At 39.5% G+C, this 16,591-nt stretch overlaps 3 protein-coding genes across 3 annotated transcripts; all 3 read left to right on the top strand.

Annotated features, from left to right (window-relative positions):
* The first annotated feature begins 129 nt into the window (after positions 1–129).
* On the top strand, positions 130–5,013 carry LOC141013604 (uncharacterized). Its single transcript, XM_073487383.1, has 10 exons — positions 130–170; positions 273–318; positions 997–1,211; positions 1,504–1,639; positions 1,770–2,039; positions 2,136–2,438; positions 2,555–2,700; positions 2,786–2,902; positions 3,249–3,293; positions 3,530–5,013. Exons 2-10 carry the CDS (start codon positions 276–278, stop codon positions 3,707–3,709), a joined length of 1,455 nt encoding a protein of 484 aa, XP_073343484.1. The 5' UTR covers positions 130–170; positions 273–275; the 3' UTR covers positions 3,710–5,013.
* Positions 5,014–5,458: 445 nt separating this feature from the next.
* LOC141013605 (uncharacterized) lies at positions 5,459–10,986 on the top strand. Its single transcript, XM_073487384.1, has 11 exons — positions 5,459–5,536; positions 5,626–5,668; positions 6,912–7,060; positions 7,236–7,368; positions 7,509–7,778; positions 7,876–8,169; positions 8,277–8,422; positions 8,502–8,624; positions 8,721–8,765; positions 9,423–9,467; positions 9,683–10,986. The coding sequence occupies exons 2-11, from the start codon at positions 5,629–5,631 to the stop codon at positions 9,839–9,841; spliced, it is 1,404 nt and encodes a 467-aa protein (XP_073343485.1). The 5' UTR covers positions 5,459–5,536; positions 5,626–5,628; the 3' UTR covers positions 9,842–10,986.
* A 708-nt stretch (positions 10,987–11,694) lies between these two features.
* On the top strand, positions 11,695–16,061 carry LOC141012934 (uncharacterized). The gene is made up of 10 exons (XM_073486478.1): positions 11,695–11,799; positions 11,926–11,965; positions 12,727–12,875; positions 13,059–13,185; positions 13,312–13,584; positions 13,682–13,981; positions 14,084–14,229; positions 14,315–14,431; positions 14,534–14,578; positions 14,757–16,061. Exons 1-10 carry the CDS (start codon positions 11,695–11,697, stop codon positions 14,934–14,936), a joined length of 1,482 nt encoding a protein of 493 aa, XP_073342579.1. The 3' UTR covers positions 14,937–16,061.
* The last annotated feature ends 530 nt before the right edge of the window (positions 16,062–16,591 follow it).

The raw sequence follows: 16,591 nt of genomic DNA, 5'->3' as shown, positions 1-16,591 counted from the left end.
CCTGTGTCGGGGACCACCACCTTTCACCCCGTGTATGCGCAGTTTGCGCGCATGTGGCGCAGTTATGACGCACACAGCGTGTGAACGAAGCCTCGCCCAGTGGACCCTTTTTATGTCCTGGAGCGAAAACGCACAAACTCGACCGAAACATAGATGCAAAACAGTTTACAGTGAGTGGAAAACCTCTTGTCTTTAAATGGTGTGCTCATTGTTCAGTTTTGTCCGCTGTGTGTTTACAGGAACGATGTTAGAAACCTCTGCTCTCTCTACAGGACATGTTACTGTTGTTGTTGTTGACCACTTCCTGCGCTGTAATTGGTGAGTGCACAACTTCGCAGAAGAAATGCAACCACGGGCTTCAGGTTTTTATCTGTTTGTGATTTAACTTTACTGCTTTTCAGCCGTTTTAGTCACAAGCGAGGTCTCTGCTGCACATACACTCCTGAACAAAACCTTAAGACCGGGGGGAAATTACAAGTATTCGCATGTCGCGGTGAACCAGGTTGTAAGGAGGGCAATAAAGATTCAAGATTCAAGATTCAAGATTGCCTTTATTGTCATTGGACATTAACATGTCAATGAAATTTCCATTGCAATCCCCGTGTAAGAAGATAATAAAATAGTAAAATAAGAAAGAGCATGCAACAAAGAAAATAGAATATGCAAAATAAATAAAATGCAAAAAGAAGAAACAGGAGCAAGAGTAAAAAAATACAGAGTAGGCAATTTATTGAAAATTGCATTTAAACTCAAACAGGCCTTAAAAAGTGTGAATGTCTGACAGAAAATGACATGACAGACAGATTTTAGCGCGGATTTTGACTTTTTAAGGCCGTGGTCTTAAACTTTTGATCAGCTGATGAACATAATGAACAAAAATGTACTCAAATAGATAATAATAATAATATTGATATCACTGTGCAGTGATTTGTGTAAATGTGCAATGAGATACATTATGTGTACACACATATCTTATTCAGTTTGTTTGTGCCACAGTTGTCGATGCCACAGCAAAGAAAAGGACACTGCCTACCACAGACTTTCTTCATGACTTGTTTCTGATTCGAGGCTCATCTGCCAGTGTGGAGAACTTGTGCTATGGCAAACGTTTGAGTTTTCCGACTAGATATGTACCACCTTTATTCCGTGGACAGCTGTACTTTACTCCGAGTGATGGGAGACCCAGGAAGCTACTGATGGATAACAAGGAGGTGAGCAGTTTTGCTACAACATCCCTAAACAGTAATGATGCGCGGGTCAACCCATAACCCACCAACTGCCCAGTGGGTTGGGTGGGTTTGGGTCAGGTAACCAAGGGTTTTTGGCGAGCGGGCAATGGGGGCAACGACGAGTGCCTGGATGTCTTTTGGAGAGATCATAACGGCCTGGGTGGGCACGGGTATTAAAAACCAGCAAGATGAAGAATATGATAATTGTCTGGTTTCTGTTCAAGCAAACGAGGTTAAATCCACTTTGTCCTGTTTGTGTTGTCCACCAATTCAGGCAAAGGATCCACGCCTCGTATATCTCCCCGGCCAGGGCCTCTTATTAATGGATTTGAAAGAAAGTGATTCTGGAACATTTTCCGCATCGGATGAAAGGACAAAAAATGACACCATCTTCATAGTGAAAATTTTGGGTGAGAACATGACACTATTCAGTATATTTAATGGTTAAATGAATCATTCGTGTAAATAGGTATTTATATTAGCTATATGCAGTATTCCTATAAGTTATCAGTTATTTTTTTCTTATATGTGGCTTTTCAGATTGTTCTTACCAGTTAAAAAAATATTACGGCAAGACGTACATCTTTGATGTTTCTAGACGGGCTGAATTCATGGAGTTCACTTCCCTTCACACGAATCAGACAAAGGTCCTGTGGAATCGCTCCAACCCGGAGGCTAGTAAGGGAGGCAGAGGAGAGATGAAGCCCGGTGGCTGGGAGATTATCAGCCTCACTACAGCAGACAGTGGCTACTACAACTTCAGGAAAAAAGACAACGCTTTGCTGTCTAGGATAAGGCTCACAGTAGAAGGTGATGTTAGAACTTGATAGATGCTGTTTGTGAGCTTTTAGGCTGCTTTGTATCTGATTAAATGTTCTTATGCAATCTTCTCTTTGTCACATACAGAGAGCTTTAAACACTATAATACTAACGTGAACGGGCGGCTCCTCATCCAAAATTCATTTTTTGAGGGTGTCTCATGGACTGTGACCTTCACGACGAATGGAACACAGGCAAGCCAAACGTTGCTAAAAGCAGGCAAGGTGGTCATAAAAGATGACCAGATCTCAACGTCTTTTAGTGGGAGAATTTGGGTCATACATGATGGCATAGAGATTTATCCTGTGAAGAGCACAGATGCTGGAACCTTTAAGTTCAGTGACCCGCAGGGAAACCTGGCCCAGGTTGTGACGGTGACGGTAAACCCCGGTGAGCAACAACACATTTTAATCATACTTAAGGAAAAATGTATGAACGAACAATGACTAATGAGTCAAACGACAACCCCTCTTCTTCTTCTTCTTCTTCTTCTTCTGCTCTTACAGAACTTACTCCCACATACGTTTATGTTGCTATCATTGGTGGGATTGTCTTAGCACTGTTTGTCTGCTGTTGCTGTGTGAGGAAGTGCTGTTGTAAAAAGAGCTCTTCTAAAAGGGACCAGTCAGCACCTGATGCTGTGTATTACCACGTAAGTACTTCAAATGAGCATTCAGACCAACTGTTTATAATGTGTGTTTTGGATTTTTACTTCAAAATTCTCGTTCTGATTGCAGGAGCCGGATCAACCTGCAGGCCCAAGTTACTCTGCTGCACCTGCTCCAGATTACTCTTATCAGCCAGTGAATCCCCCGGCTTATGGAGAACTTGCAGCTACCTCCGTTGGACTGTCGGTAGGTGTTATTTAAAGATTTTTAAACTGTGAGGTGCTTCCTCAGGGGTACAGGGAGAGAAAGACGTGAAGTAAAGATACTGTGTGGAGGGAGAAGTAGGTGCGTGCAGATGTTTTGAAAACGACAGGAAGTTGGTTATTGTGGTTTGTCCCGCTGATTGGGCCCACTCGCCAACATGGTCAGTGGGTTCAGCAGCAGCAGTGGTCAAGACACACAGCTCACAGAGTCAGGTCAGGTACTGTACAGCAGCCATCCTGGTGGCTTCAAGTACCATCTAGCAGGCTGCAGCCTCCTTTTCTCCAGCACTGACTTGCGTGCATTTATCTTTTTTTTTTTTACCTTGCAGGTGAACAACCCCGTAAATATCCATGTGAATCCACGTCAGCCTGAGGTACACACACAAACACACATAAATTCCCTCTCGCATGCATGAAATGTTAATGTAGGGGCTCAGAGTCTCCAGGCATGAATCAAACTATCGCGACAAAGAAAGAGAGAGTCCCTGACTGGTTTTTCTTTTCTTTTTTTTTTTACTTTTTTCATTCACTGAACTCACTGACACTGTTTCATCAACACACATTTACCTCGTTTTACTGTTTTTGTTTGGTCTTTTGTTTTTTCATCCAGGTTTCAGCTCCAGGAGGGCAGAGAGCCACTCCAGCTCCTTCACTCGGCTCTGATTGTCTCACCTCGGACCATGATACAAAGTTTGAGCTGAAAGGAGTGACCTTTCCCTCTGCACCCCCCCTCGGTTCAGACTCAGGTTTCAGTGATGTTTATACCTCTGATAAATTGAACTTTCTGTAAGGGGCACATTGAACATTTTTTTGTGGTGCAGAGTTGAATTCTGAATGTTCACTTTTCTATGAATGATGTTACACCGAGGGTCTGTGCAGCAGATTATAGGTCGGGCACTCAAAATGGAGTCAGACTGACTTCAACACTCATGAAGATAAAGAACGTTACACTCAGCACTTCTGCTACATTTCTTATATCATCATGTCGTGTGGTTTTTATCTTTGCAATTTAAGAAATCATATGGATGTTTTTATTTGTTTTATGCTCTGTAAAATTGTAAGTTGTATCTAAGTTATCTGTATGTGTGTGTGTGTGTGTTTGTGTGTGCAGATCCTTTTTAAGTTTGAGGGTTTTTTTTCATAAGCTCTTCTTGTGGCTTAAGGAAACTGTGCCAGTCGAAGAAATTAATGTGTAATAGTTATACTTGATACAAAGATTTGTCTGCAATATACTTTGGCGTATCAAATTAAAGATGGGGAAGCTGATTCTGGAGAAGGATAGTCTTAAGTCCAATACCAAAGCTTTGGGTTGGTATTCCGCCTGAATTCAACCCAAATAGGTATTTGGCAACCTGGGAATGAGACTAAACAGTCAACGATCTTTCTGCAGAATCACATTCCTCACCTTTAAATTTGAAACACAATCTTTGCATGAACATACCATGATACCTAAAAAAATGTGTTATGCATGATAATAGAAACAAACATACACGCAATTAAGTATTGAAAACACAGGGAGGTATCTGCATTAAAAATGTACACTGAGTATAAAGAGTCAAAGTAAGAATAGGTTCCTTTCACAGTGTTACATTATTGTTACATAAACAAGCGGTACAAAATGCAGTGTATTTATGATGTAGACATGAATGTTTTATGTAATTGTCTAACTTCATGTTGGTGCTTAAAGGAGCTAAACGCCGGTTTCCACATCAGCTTCTTGCTCTGAGTCATACTTGAGAAATACTGTTTACCTCCAACGTTAGAAGAATTAATTAAGAATATCTTTAATAAGAATTATTTTTTATGAAATTGTTTTGTATTGGTCTTCTGGCTGTTTGTAAGTGTTGGAAAAGGTGATGTCACATACTGTTTTTGGTGTTACATAATAATAACACAATATAACAATCAAAATGATGGAAGTTTTTTTTATTTTTATTTCTGCCAAAAAGGAAAAAGGCATATTTATGTGGCTGGCATCTATGAGTGATCACAGTTGAAGATAAAGGGGACTGTTGGGCCTTGGCAGAGTTTTGTGCTCTACTGTGTGCCTTTCTAATTTATTGATTTGTTTGTATTAAGCAGTTTCCATTGTTGATCGACCCGTTATAATCTGTAGCTATTTGTTTTTAAACTGCATTTTCAAATAGATTTTTAAATTCCATTATTTATTCATGAATTACTTTTTAAATGAGGTACTTAATGACCGTTAAATGCTGTTTTTGTAAATCCCTTTTTAATTTGAACTACTAATTGATGGATTAATATTTCATTTGTTAATTCCTCTTTTAATGCCCATTAAAATATCAAATAATGAATTACTTTGTAATTTAGTCCATTCATTTATAGATTAATACATTAATTTTCAAACTAACTTATTAATGCCTATATTTATTGTACAATTAGTTAAATGCTGTATTGCTATTTCCGTGACACTTGTGGTCCTCCACAATCACGGGGCCCTGAGCACACCATATATGCGCAGTTTGCGCACATGTTGTGCAGTCATGACGCACACTGCGTGAGAACGAAGCCTTGCCCAGTGGACCTTGTTTTTTTTTTTTTTGTCCCGGAGCGAAAACACAAATTCCAGCGAAACATTGAACGAAGTTACTTTGCAGTGAGTGGAAAACCTCTTGTGTTTAAACGATGTGCTCGGTGTTTACAGAAACTGTGTTAACATGATGAAAACCTCTGCTCTCTCTGCAGGACATGATATTGTTGTTGGTAACCATCTGCTGCGCCTTATTCGGTGAGGAGAAATGCAACCGCAGGCTCCAGGTTTAATCAATTTGATGTTTTAGTTTTTCAGCTTTTTCTGTGTAGGAGATAACCGAGGTCTCTGCTGCACATATCACTTTGTGATAATCATGTCAACGATGTCATTAAAACCGATATTTTTTCAATTAAAAAAAAAATCGAAATTAAATATTTTAAGAGAATAATACAAAATCAGCGCTTTATACCCGTATAATCAGGAGTTTAAAACTCAGACTGTGTCTTATCTATTATTTTATCCATGCACATCCAATAAAGAGGCAGATGGTCCCACCACAGCCACACCTCCGCAAGAAAGTAGTACAAGATTTTTCTCAAAGCAGCAAAATGGATGAAGCGACAACAGCAAATATTTACAGACAACATACCAGCAGCAGGCTGCAGTGAGCTGACAGAGAGCAGTGAGTGTGTCTGATGTGGTGGTGAGACACACTGTGGTCGCTTCAGAACTACTCCTGCTGCTTTCTGTCTTAATGTCAATATTCAAGCTCCCCTGTGCTTTTGATTAGTCATTTAAATAGCCATGCTGTTTTCTTTATGCATTTAAAGGGGCACTATGTTGTTTTGGAAAAGTAGTTTGAATGCCACACAGTTATGTTTACAATAATAATATGGTAATGATACAAACTGAGAAATATTTATTTTATGTATTTCCATTATAAACAAGCCGTCCTCAGAGGGGAATAAGGTCTGTTTGAAGCTACGAAGGTGGCTACTGAGAAGGGTCCCATAAATATAAACAAAGTAAAGCAGTGTGAAGGTGTGTTAGTTACCCTCTGAGGACAGTTTATTTCTTTCACTGATTCAGTCGTGAAAATCAACCATGAAGGATGTTTTTTTCTTCATTCTCTTCTCTTAAAATTTCTTCCCCAAAACTTCATAGTGCGCCTTTAAAGGAATCAAACCGGAAAACTCCTAATCAGTTATTATTGAAATTATTTAGATGTGTCGACAGCGATATATCGGGGAGGGTAGATTGTATTTTCCCATGATGTCCCCCCTGTGATTTACGTGATTTTTAACGGTGCCTTAATTTATTACTTTTGTGATGAGCCAGAAAAAAATTCTTCATGTGATTTATCAGTATATTCACATTCACATTTCCACTGTTATCTCTGGTGTCAGTATGTTTTCCACGTCCTCAGATGTTTTGTCTGTGACTTTCCTCAATGTGCCCTCCATCAGTTTCTTCATTACTTGTATCTTTCTGATTCTAGGTTCATCTGCTGGTGTTGAGTATAAAGATATGTGCTATGGCAAAAGTTTAAGATTTCCATTTCGGTATACACCACCTTTATTCCGTGGACAGCTGTACTTCACTCCAAGTGATGGGGGACCGAGGAAGCTACTGTTGGATGACGGGAAGGTGAGCAGCTTCTGGTGTTATCATTTATACTATCACCAGTATGCTCTCATATCCATTTAAAGCGAGATCAGGAATAAGACAAATGTCTGGCTTCTGTTCAGGTCAGAGTAAACCAGGTTTTAAATGAATACAGAATCTACTTCATACTGAGTAAATATTTTATCCACCGATTCAGGTTAAGGAACCACGCATCAAAATCAACACTGCAGTGGGAGTTACATTAACAGATTTGAGAGAAAGTGATGCTGGAACGTTTTCCGAGTCATCTGATGGGAAAACAAACAAACTCATCACGCTGCAAATTTTGGGTGAGAACATGATACTGCACTGCATATTTAATGGCTCTTTTCCATCATGAAATGTTTGTGTAAATAGGTATTTCTAGTAGCTATGTGCAGTATTTCAATATATAATAAGTTCAGGTTTTTTTTTCTTTTTCCTTTTTCAGATTGTGCCACCGAGATCACAAACACTTATGGGGCCAGGCACACCTTCAGTATTCCTTCCCAGGCTGAATACCTGGAGTTCACTCCCCTTAACACGGATCAGACAAAGGTCCTGTGGGATCGCAACGACCCTCAGGTTAGTAAGGGAGGCCGAAGAAAGATGAAGCCTGGTGGCTGGGAGATTATCAGCCTCACTACAGATGACAGCGGTTACTACAACTTCAGGAAAAAAGACAACACTTTGCTGTCTAGGATAAGGCTCACAGTAGAAGGTGATGTTGGGAATTTGATAGGTGCTGTTTGTGAGCATTTAGACTGCTGTGTATTTGATTAAATGTTCTTATACGATCTTCTCTTGATCGCTTACAGAGAGCTTTAAACACTATGATACAAACGTGAACGAGCGGCTCTTCATCAAAAATCCAATTGAAGGTTACCCGTGGACTGTGACGTTCACCCCTGAGGACAATTTTAGGAAAAGTACACTGATGGAAGAAGGTAACCTGGTCACGGATTGGACGTTAATGAATTTTAGTGGGAGAATTGAGAATCTGAGCGATGGCATCGAGATTGATCCTGTAGAAATAATAGACTCTGGCATCTTTGAGTTCACAGACCTGGAGGGCAACCTGGCCCTTGTTGCGACAGTGACGGTAAACCCTGGTGAGCAACAACACATTTTATTAATACGTAAGGAAAAATGTATGAACAAACAATGACTGATGAGTCAAAACTAATGACAACCCTTCTTCTTTTTTCTGCTCTTACAGAACTTACTCCCATATATGTTTATGTTGCTATCATTGGTGGGATTGTCTTAGCGGTGTTTGTCTGCTGTTGCTGTGTGAGGAAGTGCTGTTGTAAAAAGAGCTCTTCTAAAAGGGACGAATCAGCACCTGCTGCTGTGTATTACCATGTAAGTACTTCAAATGAGCATTCAGACTTACAGTTTATAATGTGTGTTTTTGATTTTTACTTCAAAATTCTCGTTCCAGTCGCAGGCTCAGGATCAACCTGCAGGCCCAAGTTACTCTGCTGCACCTGCTCCAAATTACTCTTATCAGCCAGTGAATCCTCCTGCTTCAAGACAACCTGCAGCTACCTCTGTTGGACCATCAGTAGGTGTTATTTAACAGTTTTTAAACTGAGTTGCTTCGTCAGGAGTTTGCTTTTTTTCAGCACTGACACACTTGCATTTTGTTTTTACCTTCTAGGTGCACAACCCAGTGAATATCCATGTGAACCCCCTTCAACCTGAGGTACACACACAAACACACAGAATTCCCTCTTGCATCCATTAAATGTTAATGTTGCCATGCTGGTGGCCTCAGAGTACAGTCTAATAAGCTGAGAGACAGGGGTACTCCCAAATGGTTAGATTACAGCAATTTCTAGGAACTTTCATCACCTTTGGACAAAAGATGACAAGGGTGAGATGCGTAAGCTTTATTTTAGTGCAGTTATGGACCAGACTACAAAGCAACTTCTTTCCTGAGGCTGTGAGACATCACTCCACAATAAAAAAAAAATTAATTTTTTACATTTTTTAATTTTGATGAACAATATGAACAGGAGGAATACGAGTATCACAGCAAAGGAAACCTGTGTCATTGTTTCCACAAGCATCTGTTTTAAGACAAAGCACACATGTTGTAGAGTCATTCTGACTGCCTGTGAAAACACATTTCCCCAATGGGACAATAAATCAAAACCTGAATATCATTATGTCCATCGCAAATAAATGTCTGTAAATCCATTAAGAAATGCTAATAGCTCGGTCTGCATACTTTCAATGGTGGCAGTTTGTGTTAATGTAAACAAATATAGGCTACAGAGCAGCTTTGTGAACCACGGTTTATGAACACATGACAAATTATGTTTATTAACCTTTTTGTTTTTTGTTTTTTACCTTACAGGTGTACAAGCCAGTGAACATCCATGTGAACCCCCTCCAGCCTGAGGTACACACAAACATACAATATCCCCCCTTGCATGAGGTTGTTAATGTAGGGGAATCAGAGTCTCCTGGTATAAATCAAATTATCTTAACAAACAACAAGACAGTTCTTCTAAGACAGAATTTTGGGTCTTTTTCACACACTTAGGTAATTGACACTGTTTCATCAACATGTTTATTTACCTTTTTTTTGTTTGTTTTGTTTTGTTCTTTTTACAGGTTTCTGCTCCAGCTCCTTCACTCGGCTCTGATTGTCTCTCCTCAGCCCCTCCGCCAGAGTTCAAGCTGAAAGGATGTACCTTTCCCTCTGTCCCCCCCCTCAGTTCAGAATCAACTTTCAGTGATGTTTATACCTCTGATAAATTCAATTTTCTGTAATGTGCCATTTGAGTCCTCAGTTGGACCATTTAGATTGTAAGAAACAAGATGTCATTCACACTATGTTGAGACATATCATAAGTTAATGTGTGGGATATCCTCTTTCAATATAACAAATTTAAGGCCAGGAAAGTATTAATAGTTTTTAATCGATTAACTCTTGTAGATAATAAACTTATTGGGTAGTTTTTATATGTTTGCGTTTATTCTCTTTTTTCTCAGGTAATGAAAAACAAAGCTCACTCAGTGTAGCTCTGTACACTTATTCTTTAGTTTCAGGTGTGTTTCAAGAGCCATCTGCCTTAATCAGGGGGTCTGTATAATATGAATTAATGTGTAAACGTAGGTTATATAGATGATGTTAAAATGAGGGTCTGTGTAGCAGATTCTTGAGACGGGTACTCAAAATGGAGTCGGACTGACTCTGACACTCATGGAGATACAACACTACACTCAGCAATTATGCCACTGGTGCCAGCGTTACTTGAATACTATTTTATATGGTTGTTTTCATGTGCCTGCAGTTTCTTATATTAACATGTCTTTGTTGTTTTTATCTCTACATTTTAAGAAATTATATGGGATGTGCATAAACTTGAAAACTGTTGCATTCTGCATGTTTGTGTGTGTATATGTAGATCTTTTTTAGGCTCTAGGTTTTTTTCCCCGTCAGCTCTACTTGTGGCTTTAAGAAACGGTGCCAGTCATTAAGCCAAGAAATCAATGTAAGGTAGTAATACTTGATACAAATATTTGTCTGCATAATGTGTAAGGATTTGTTATTATACTTTGATTTTCAAGTTTAAAATTTGTTTGGCTGTTATATTAGCTTGTGTTGTGGTTCCCTCCTTCCTATCCACCTGTAAAATTGAAATATCAAAAATCAAAGTATGAATAGCTGTCTTTCATAGTGTCAGATTATTGTTACATAAATAAGCTAACATGCAATGTATTAACAATGTGGAACTTACTGTTTAACTTCATGTTGGTGGTTAAAGGCCTTAAAAAACAGTTTTCACAATCAGCTTCTTTCACTGAGCACTTAAGTTGTACTAACGATCTTCTGACCTTTTTTAGGGGCATTGTTAGAAAAAGGTGATGTCTAAACCTCTGTTTTTGGCTAATCACAATTAATTAAATGATTGAAATTGGGTTTGTGTGTTTTTCTTTTTTTTGCTAAGTATTTCAGGAGTTTCCGCTTTTAGTCAGATCACAGAATCTTGATTTGATACACTCGCTGAGTCCAACTGGTAAACTATCTAAGGGGTACTCCAGCAATGTGTTATTGTCGACACCTAGCAGTTGATTTGCATTGTGGAGATATGTGCAACTGGCAGAAATGAAAATCACTGAAAATGTGTCCAATTAGCATCTGAAGGTGGCTCAGCCAGTAATCTCCAAGACAGACTGGATGATGTCCATGCACAGAGTGGTGAGGCTGTACTGACAGCAGACAGCATGGAAAGATGAGAAAAAGTCAGCTCAGTTCAATCAAGGCTTTAAACATTACTGTGGCTTTAACTATTTTTTAATCTGTGACTATCTATTTGCTTGGTTTGATTGTATTTTACATGCAATTAAATAAGGTTATTCATGTCTTATTTCTAATGTACTGTAAAAACGTTTGAATCGCCTTGTGTCTGGATCTATAAACAAACTCGCCTCACCTTGTGGCCTGAAGAGGTTTTAAACAATCCAGAAAAAAAAAGAGCAAACATTTATTAAAAATATGAAATCTTATGTAACCCGCACATTTATTTTCTCTGTGAAGCCTAAAATTTAAGATTTATTTTAGGGCTTCAACACACTCACCAGCGCCTGTCACTCCGAATTTGCGCACATGTGGTGCCGTCATGACGCACACAACGCGAGAAGGAAGCCTCGCCCAGTGGCCTTTATCCTGTCCTGGAGCGAAAACACACAAATCTCAGCGAAACATCGAAGAGAGTTGGTTTACAGTGAGTTGAAAACTTCTTGCCAGTCCTTTTTTCCCCATCAAATAAAGTGCTCGGTGTTCAGTTTTGTCTGCTCAGTGTTTACAGAAACGTTGTTTACGTGATAAAAAACCTCTACTCTCTCTGCAGGACATGTTGTTTCACATATTCCTTTCCTGCGTCTTATTTGGTGAGTATACAGCTTCACAGAAGTAATGCAACCTTACAAGTTTTTTAAAATTTTATTTCATTTATCATTCTGACATTTAACTTTTAGAGCTTTTCAGCTTTCACCGTGTAGTAGTTCAAGGCGAGGTCTGTGCTGCACATACCTGTGGACGCTTCACTTTGTGCAGATGTGCCAAGTATGCCAACTGTGTCATTAAAGCCGTGTGTTGCAGCAGCTCCAGTGTTGAAAATGTTCACAATAGACTGTGAATGTACGGCTGGTTATCTTACTTTTCCAATCAGATTAACTCAAACAGAAACAACAGCCACCACTGCCCCCTTCAGTCTGGCATGACCCTGAAGTTAGTTGGGTTTAGTTTGAAAATCCAATTACATATGTTCTTCTCTCTTAGCTCCAACATACACACACTGTATGATTTGTAATTATGGCGCATTGCACAATTATTATATTAGTAAGATCATACCATGAGCCCTGAATCTTGATTTTTTTAATCTGAATTCCCTGATTTGCCACCTTTCTCAAAATTAGGTTTCAGTTGTGCTGCTCTTGTGACGATCCGGAAAAATAAATTTAAGTTTATTTTGTGGGCACAGGAACATACTGAAACATGCAAGTGTTGCAGCTATTATATTGACACATATATGAAATAGTTATCTGAGGGATCAAATCTATTGAAGTTGCTGCAGTATGTTTTCCACTTCTCCTCAGATGTTCGGTCTCTGACTTATCGCAATATTTCCTCCATCTGTCTCTGATCCAAGGTTCATCCGTTGATGGTGTGTATGTAGAGGAGTGCTATGGCAGAAGTGTTAGGCTACCAACTGAGTTTACACTACTTCATTACAAAGGACCCATGTACTTCACTCCGAGAAAGGGGGGACCCAGGAAGCTACTGATGGATAACGGTCAGGTGATCAGCTTCTGGTGCCATCATTTATACTATCACCAGTTATTGCTATGACATTTTTGCAGGGCAGGATCCTGAATATGACAGATGTCTGGCTTCTGTTCAGGTCAGAGCAAACCAGGTTTTAAATGACCACAGGATCTACACTGTCCTGAGTAAATGTATTTGTGTTATCCACTGATTCAGGCAAAGGACCCCAGCGTCGAAGTTTCGTTAATCTCAGTTACAGTCAAAGATTTGAGAGAAAGTGGAACATTTTCGGTCCAAACTTCTTACCAAAGAACAGTAGATGCCGTTACACTGGCAGTTTTGGGTGAGAACATTACATTACACTGCATATTTAAATGCTCTTTATCCCCATGTCATGCTTGTGTAAATAGGTGTTTCTATTAACAATGTGCAGCATTCCTATATACATGTCTGTTTTATTCTTTTTCAGATTGTGCTGACAAGGTCACAAGGAGTTATGGGCATGCTTACACCTTAAATGTTCCTAGAAGGGCTGAATTCCTGGAGTTCACGTCGAATTACGATGTGGACCAGCCAAAGGTCCTGTGGAATCGCAGTGACCCACGGTCTTTTAAAGGAGACAGAGGAAAGAGGACGTCTGATGGCTGGGAGTTTATTAGCCTCGCTCAGGAAGACAACGGCTATTACAGCCTCAGGGAAAAAGACAACACTTTGCTGTATAGGAAAAGGCTCACAGTAGAAGGTGATGTTAGGAACTTGATAGGTGCTGCATGATAGCTTTTAGACTGCTGTGTATCTGATTAAATGTTCTTATATGGTCTACTCTTTATCACATACAGAAAACTCAAAATATTATGATCCAAAAGTTGGCGATCAGCTCCTCATCACAAATCCATTTAAGGAGGGCCCATGGACTGTGACCTTCACCCCTGTGGGGGATTTAAAAAAACAAACATTGATGGAAGCAGGTGACCTGGTCGTAGAAGATGACTGGAGGACAACGTCTTTTAGTGGGAGAATTCAGGTCATGCAGAATGCCATTGAGATTGATCCTGTAGAGATCACAGATTCTGGCACCTTTGAGTACAGAGACACACGGGGCAACCTGGCCCAGGTTGTGACGGTGGAGGTAATCCCAGGTGAGCAACAGCACATTTTATTCATACAGAAGGAGAAATTTAGGAACAAACAATTACTAATGAGTCAAAATAACCCCCTCCCTTCTTCTTCTGCTCTCACAGGACCTACTCCCACTTATGTTTATGTTGCTATCATTGGTGGGATTGTCTTAGCGGTGTTTGTCTGCTGTTGCTGTGTGAGGAAGTGCTGTTGTAAAAAGAGCTCTTCTAAAAGGGACCAGTCAGCGCCTGCTGCTGTGTATTACCATGTAAGTACTTCAAATGAGCATTCAGACTAACTGTTTATAATGTGTGTTTTTGATTTTTACTTCAAAATCCTTGTTCCGATTGCAGGATCAGGATCAACCTGCAGGCCCAAGTTACTCTGCTGCACCTGCTCCAGATTACTCTTATCAGCCAGTGAATCCTCCTGCTTCTAGACAACCTGCAGCTACCTCTGTTGGGCCATCGGTAGATGTTATTCAAAGGTTTTTAAACTGTGAGGTGCTTTGCCAGGGGTGCCATTTTTTTCCAGCACTGACAAACTTGCTTTTTTTCCCCTTTACCTTACAGGTGCACAACCCAGTGAATATCCATATGAACCCCCTTCAACCTGAGGTACACACACAAACAGTCCCTCTTGCATGCATTCAATGTTAATGTCGAGGCATTAAAGTGGCCTGAATAGAATAATCTTAACACACAGCAAGAAAGTCCTCATTCTAAGACAGATTTTTACTCTTATCACACACTGAAATAACTGACACTGTTTCATTATGTTCACTTCTTTCTCCAGGTTTCAGCTCCCGGAGGGCTGGAAGCCGCTCCAGCTCCTCCACTCAGCTCTGATTGTCTCTCCTCAGAACCTCCACCAGAGTTTGAGCTGAAAGGACTGACCTTTTCCTCTGCTCCCCCCCTCAGTTCAGATTCAACTATCAGTGATGTTTATACCTCTGATAAACTCAACTTTCTGTAAGGGGCACACTGAAAATGTAAGTGATGCAGAGTTGAATTCAGAATTGTGCTTTATGACTTGCAGGGACCATGTAGATTGTAAGAAACAAGATATCATTCACAGTATGTTGACTCATGTCCAGAGTTATCATAAGTCAATATGTGGAGTATCCCCTTTCAATATAAAAACATCCACAAATTTGATCAAAGTTTGAGGCCAACACAGTATTCATGTTTTTTTTTATCAGTTAATGCTTGATAACTCAAGATTGATATTAAGGTTGTGGCTGAGAGCGAAGCAGTGGAGGGTAGACTCATACCAAACTAGGAATCATTAAGTCTCTTCCTACAGATGATTATTATTGGGCAGTTTTTACGCTATTTCACTTTTTCCTCAGGGAAGGAAAACAAAGCTCATTGTGTGTACTGTAGCTTCATACAGTAATTCTTTTATCAGAGTCTGCGCACCAACTGGTATTTTATGGGTCTTGTGCATGGGTGTTGCAAAAAGGCTCCAGAGTGCTCTGTATATATATATATAAACTATTTTTATATGATTGTTTTCATGCAGCTTTTTATACCTTGTCTGTGTGGCTTTTATCATTAACTTTTGTTCAGTGACCTGTGGCTTGCAATCATGCAAAGACTTTTGTGTTTCTTTTTATGTCATGTAACTTGTGCACAAAGAAATCAAAGGCAAATGTCTAACTTTTGGATGCAAAAGGTACCGTGTCATACCTGGAAACTGTTACCCTCTGACTTTTGTGTATATTTGTATCTCTTTTTAAGTTTTTTTTTGTATAAGACCTTGAGAAACAAACCGGTCATCGTTGTTAAAATGATTTAAAAAAGTGATAATTGATCCAAATATTTGTCTGCATTATGTGCAAGATATCTGTAATTTGACTATCAAGTTTAAATTAGTTTGGTCATTTATCATATTAGCTGCTGGTTTGGTTCTTTCCTTTCTATCCACCTGTTAAAGAATCCATGAACAAGATGCTGAACCACAAATTGCTGTGCTGAGTTGGCGGCCATGATAAAAGGCTCTCCTGTTTGTTTTGTTGCAACAACAACAGGCTGCACAGAAAGGCAATTAAGTTTTTAAAAAAAAATATATTAAAAAATTATCTTTTTAATTGACAAACATCATATGTGTGATTAATGACACAATTCAAGTGGGTTTAAAAAAAGAAAATGTCTTTCTGCATTCACTAACAGAGTTTTTCAGGAAGGGGCATGCAGGGATATGATAAACTTGTTTATTTCAGTACTGATGTTAAGATCCGACCTGTCTGACGTCTTCTGTTGTGCTCATCTTGTGTACAGTTTTGCTTTGACAGTGATACAGATTGATAATCTTCCTAAAACCAAATCTACCCAACTGGCCGGACTATACTGCTACTTTTAATAATATTTAGACACCCAACGTGCATTTTTAAATGAATGACATATATACACTTTGAAAGAACAAATCACACCAAAAGAAATTAAATTGGATTTGAGCTAGTTCGTGACATGGTTGGTGTGTGGTTCGCTGAGCCTGTGTTGGGGATTTGTTAGGAGTGCGTAAACGTGCCAAAGGCGCAAGTTTACGGGCGGTATAACTTCTGTCATTTCCCACGGCACTTGGACGCATCACGAGCGCCTCCATGGAAACGCCCTTTCGAGCAATGT

Source organism: Pagrus major, chromosome 18, assembly GCF_040436345.1.
Source record: "Pagrus major chromosome 18, Pma_NU_1.0".
NCBI lineage: Eukaryota > Metazoa > Chordata > Actinopteri > Spariformes > Sparidae > Pagrus > Pagrus major.
Note: the sequence above shows the minus strand (reverse complement) of the source record. Positions and strands in the feature narration are given on the sequence as shown.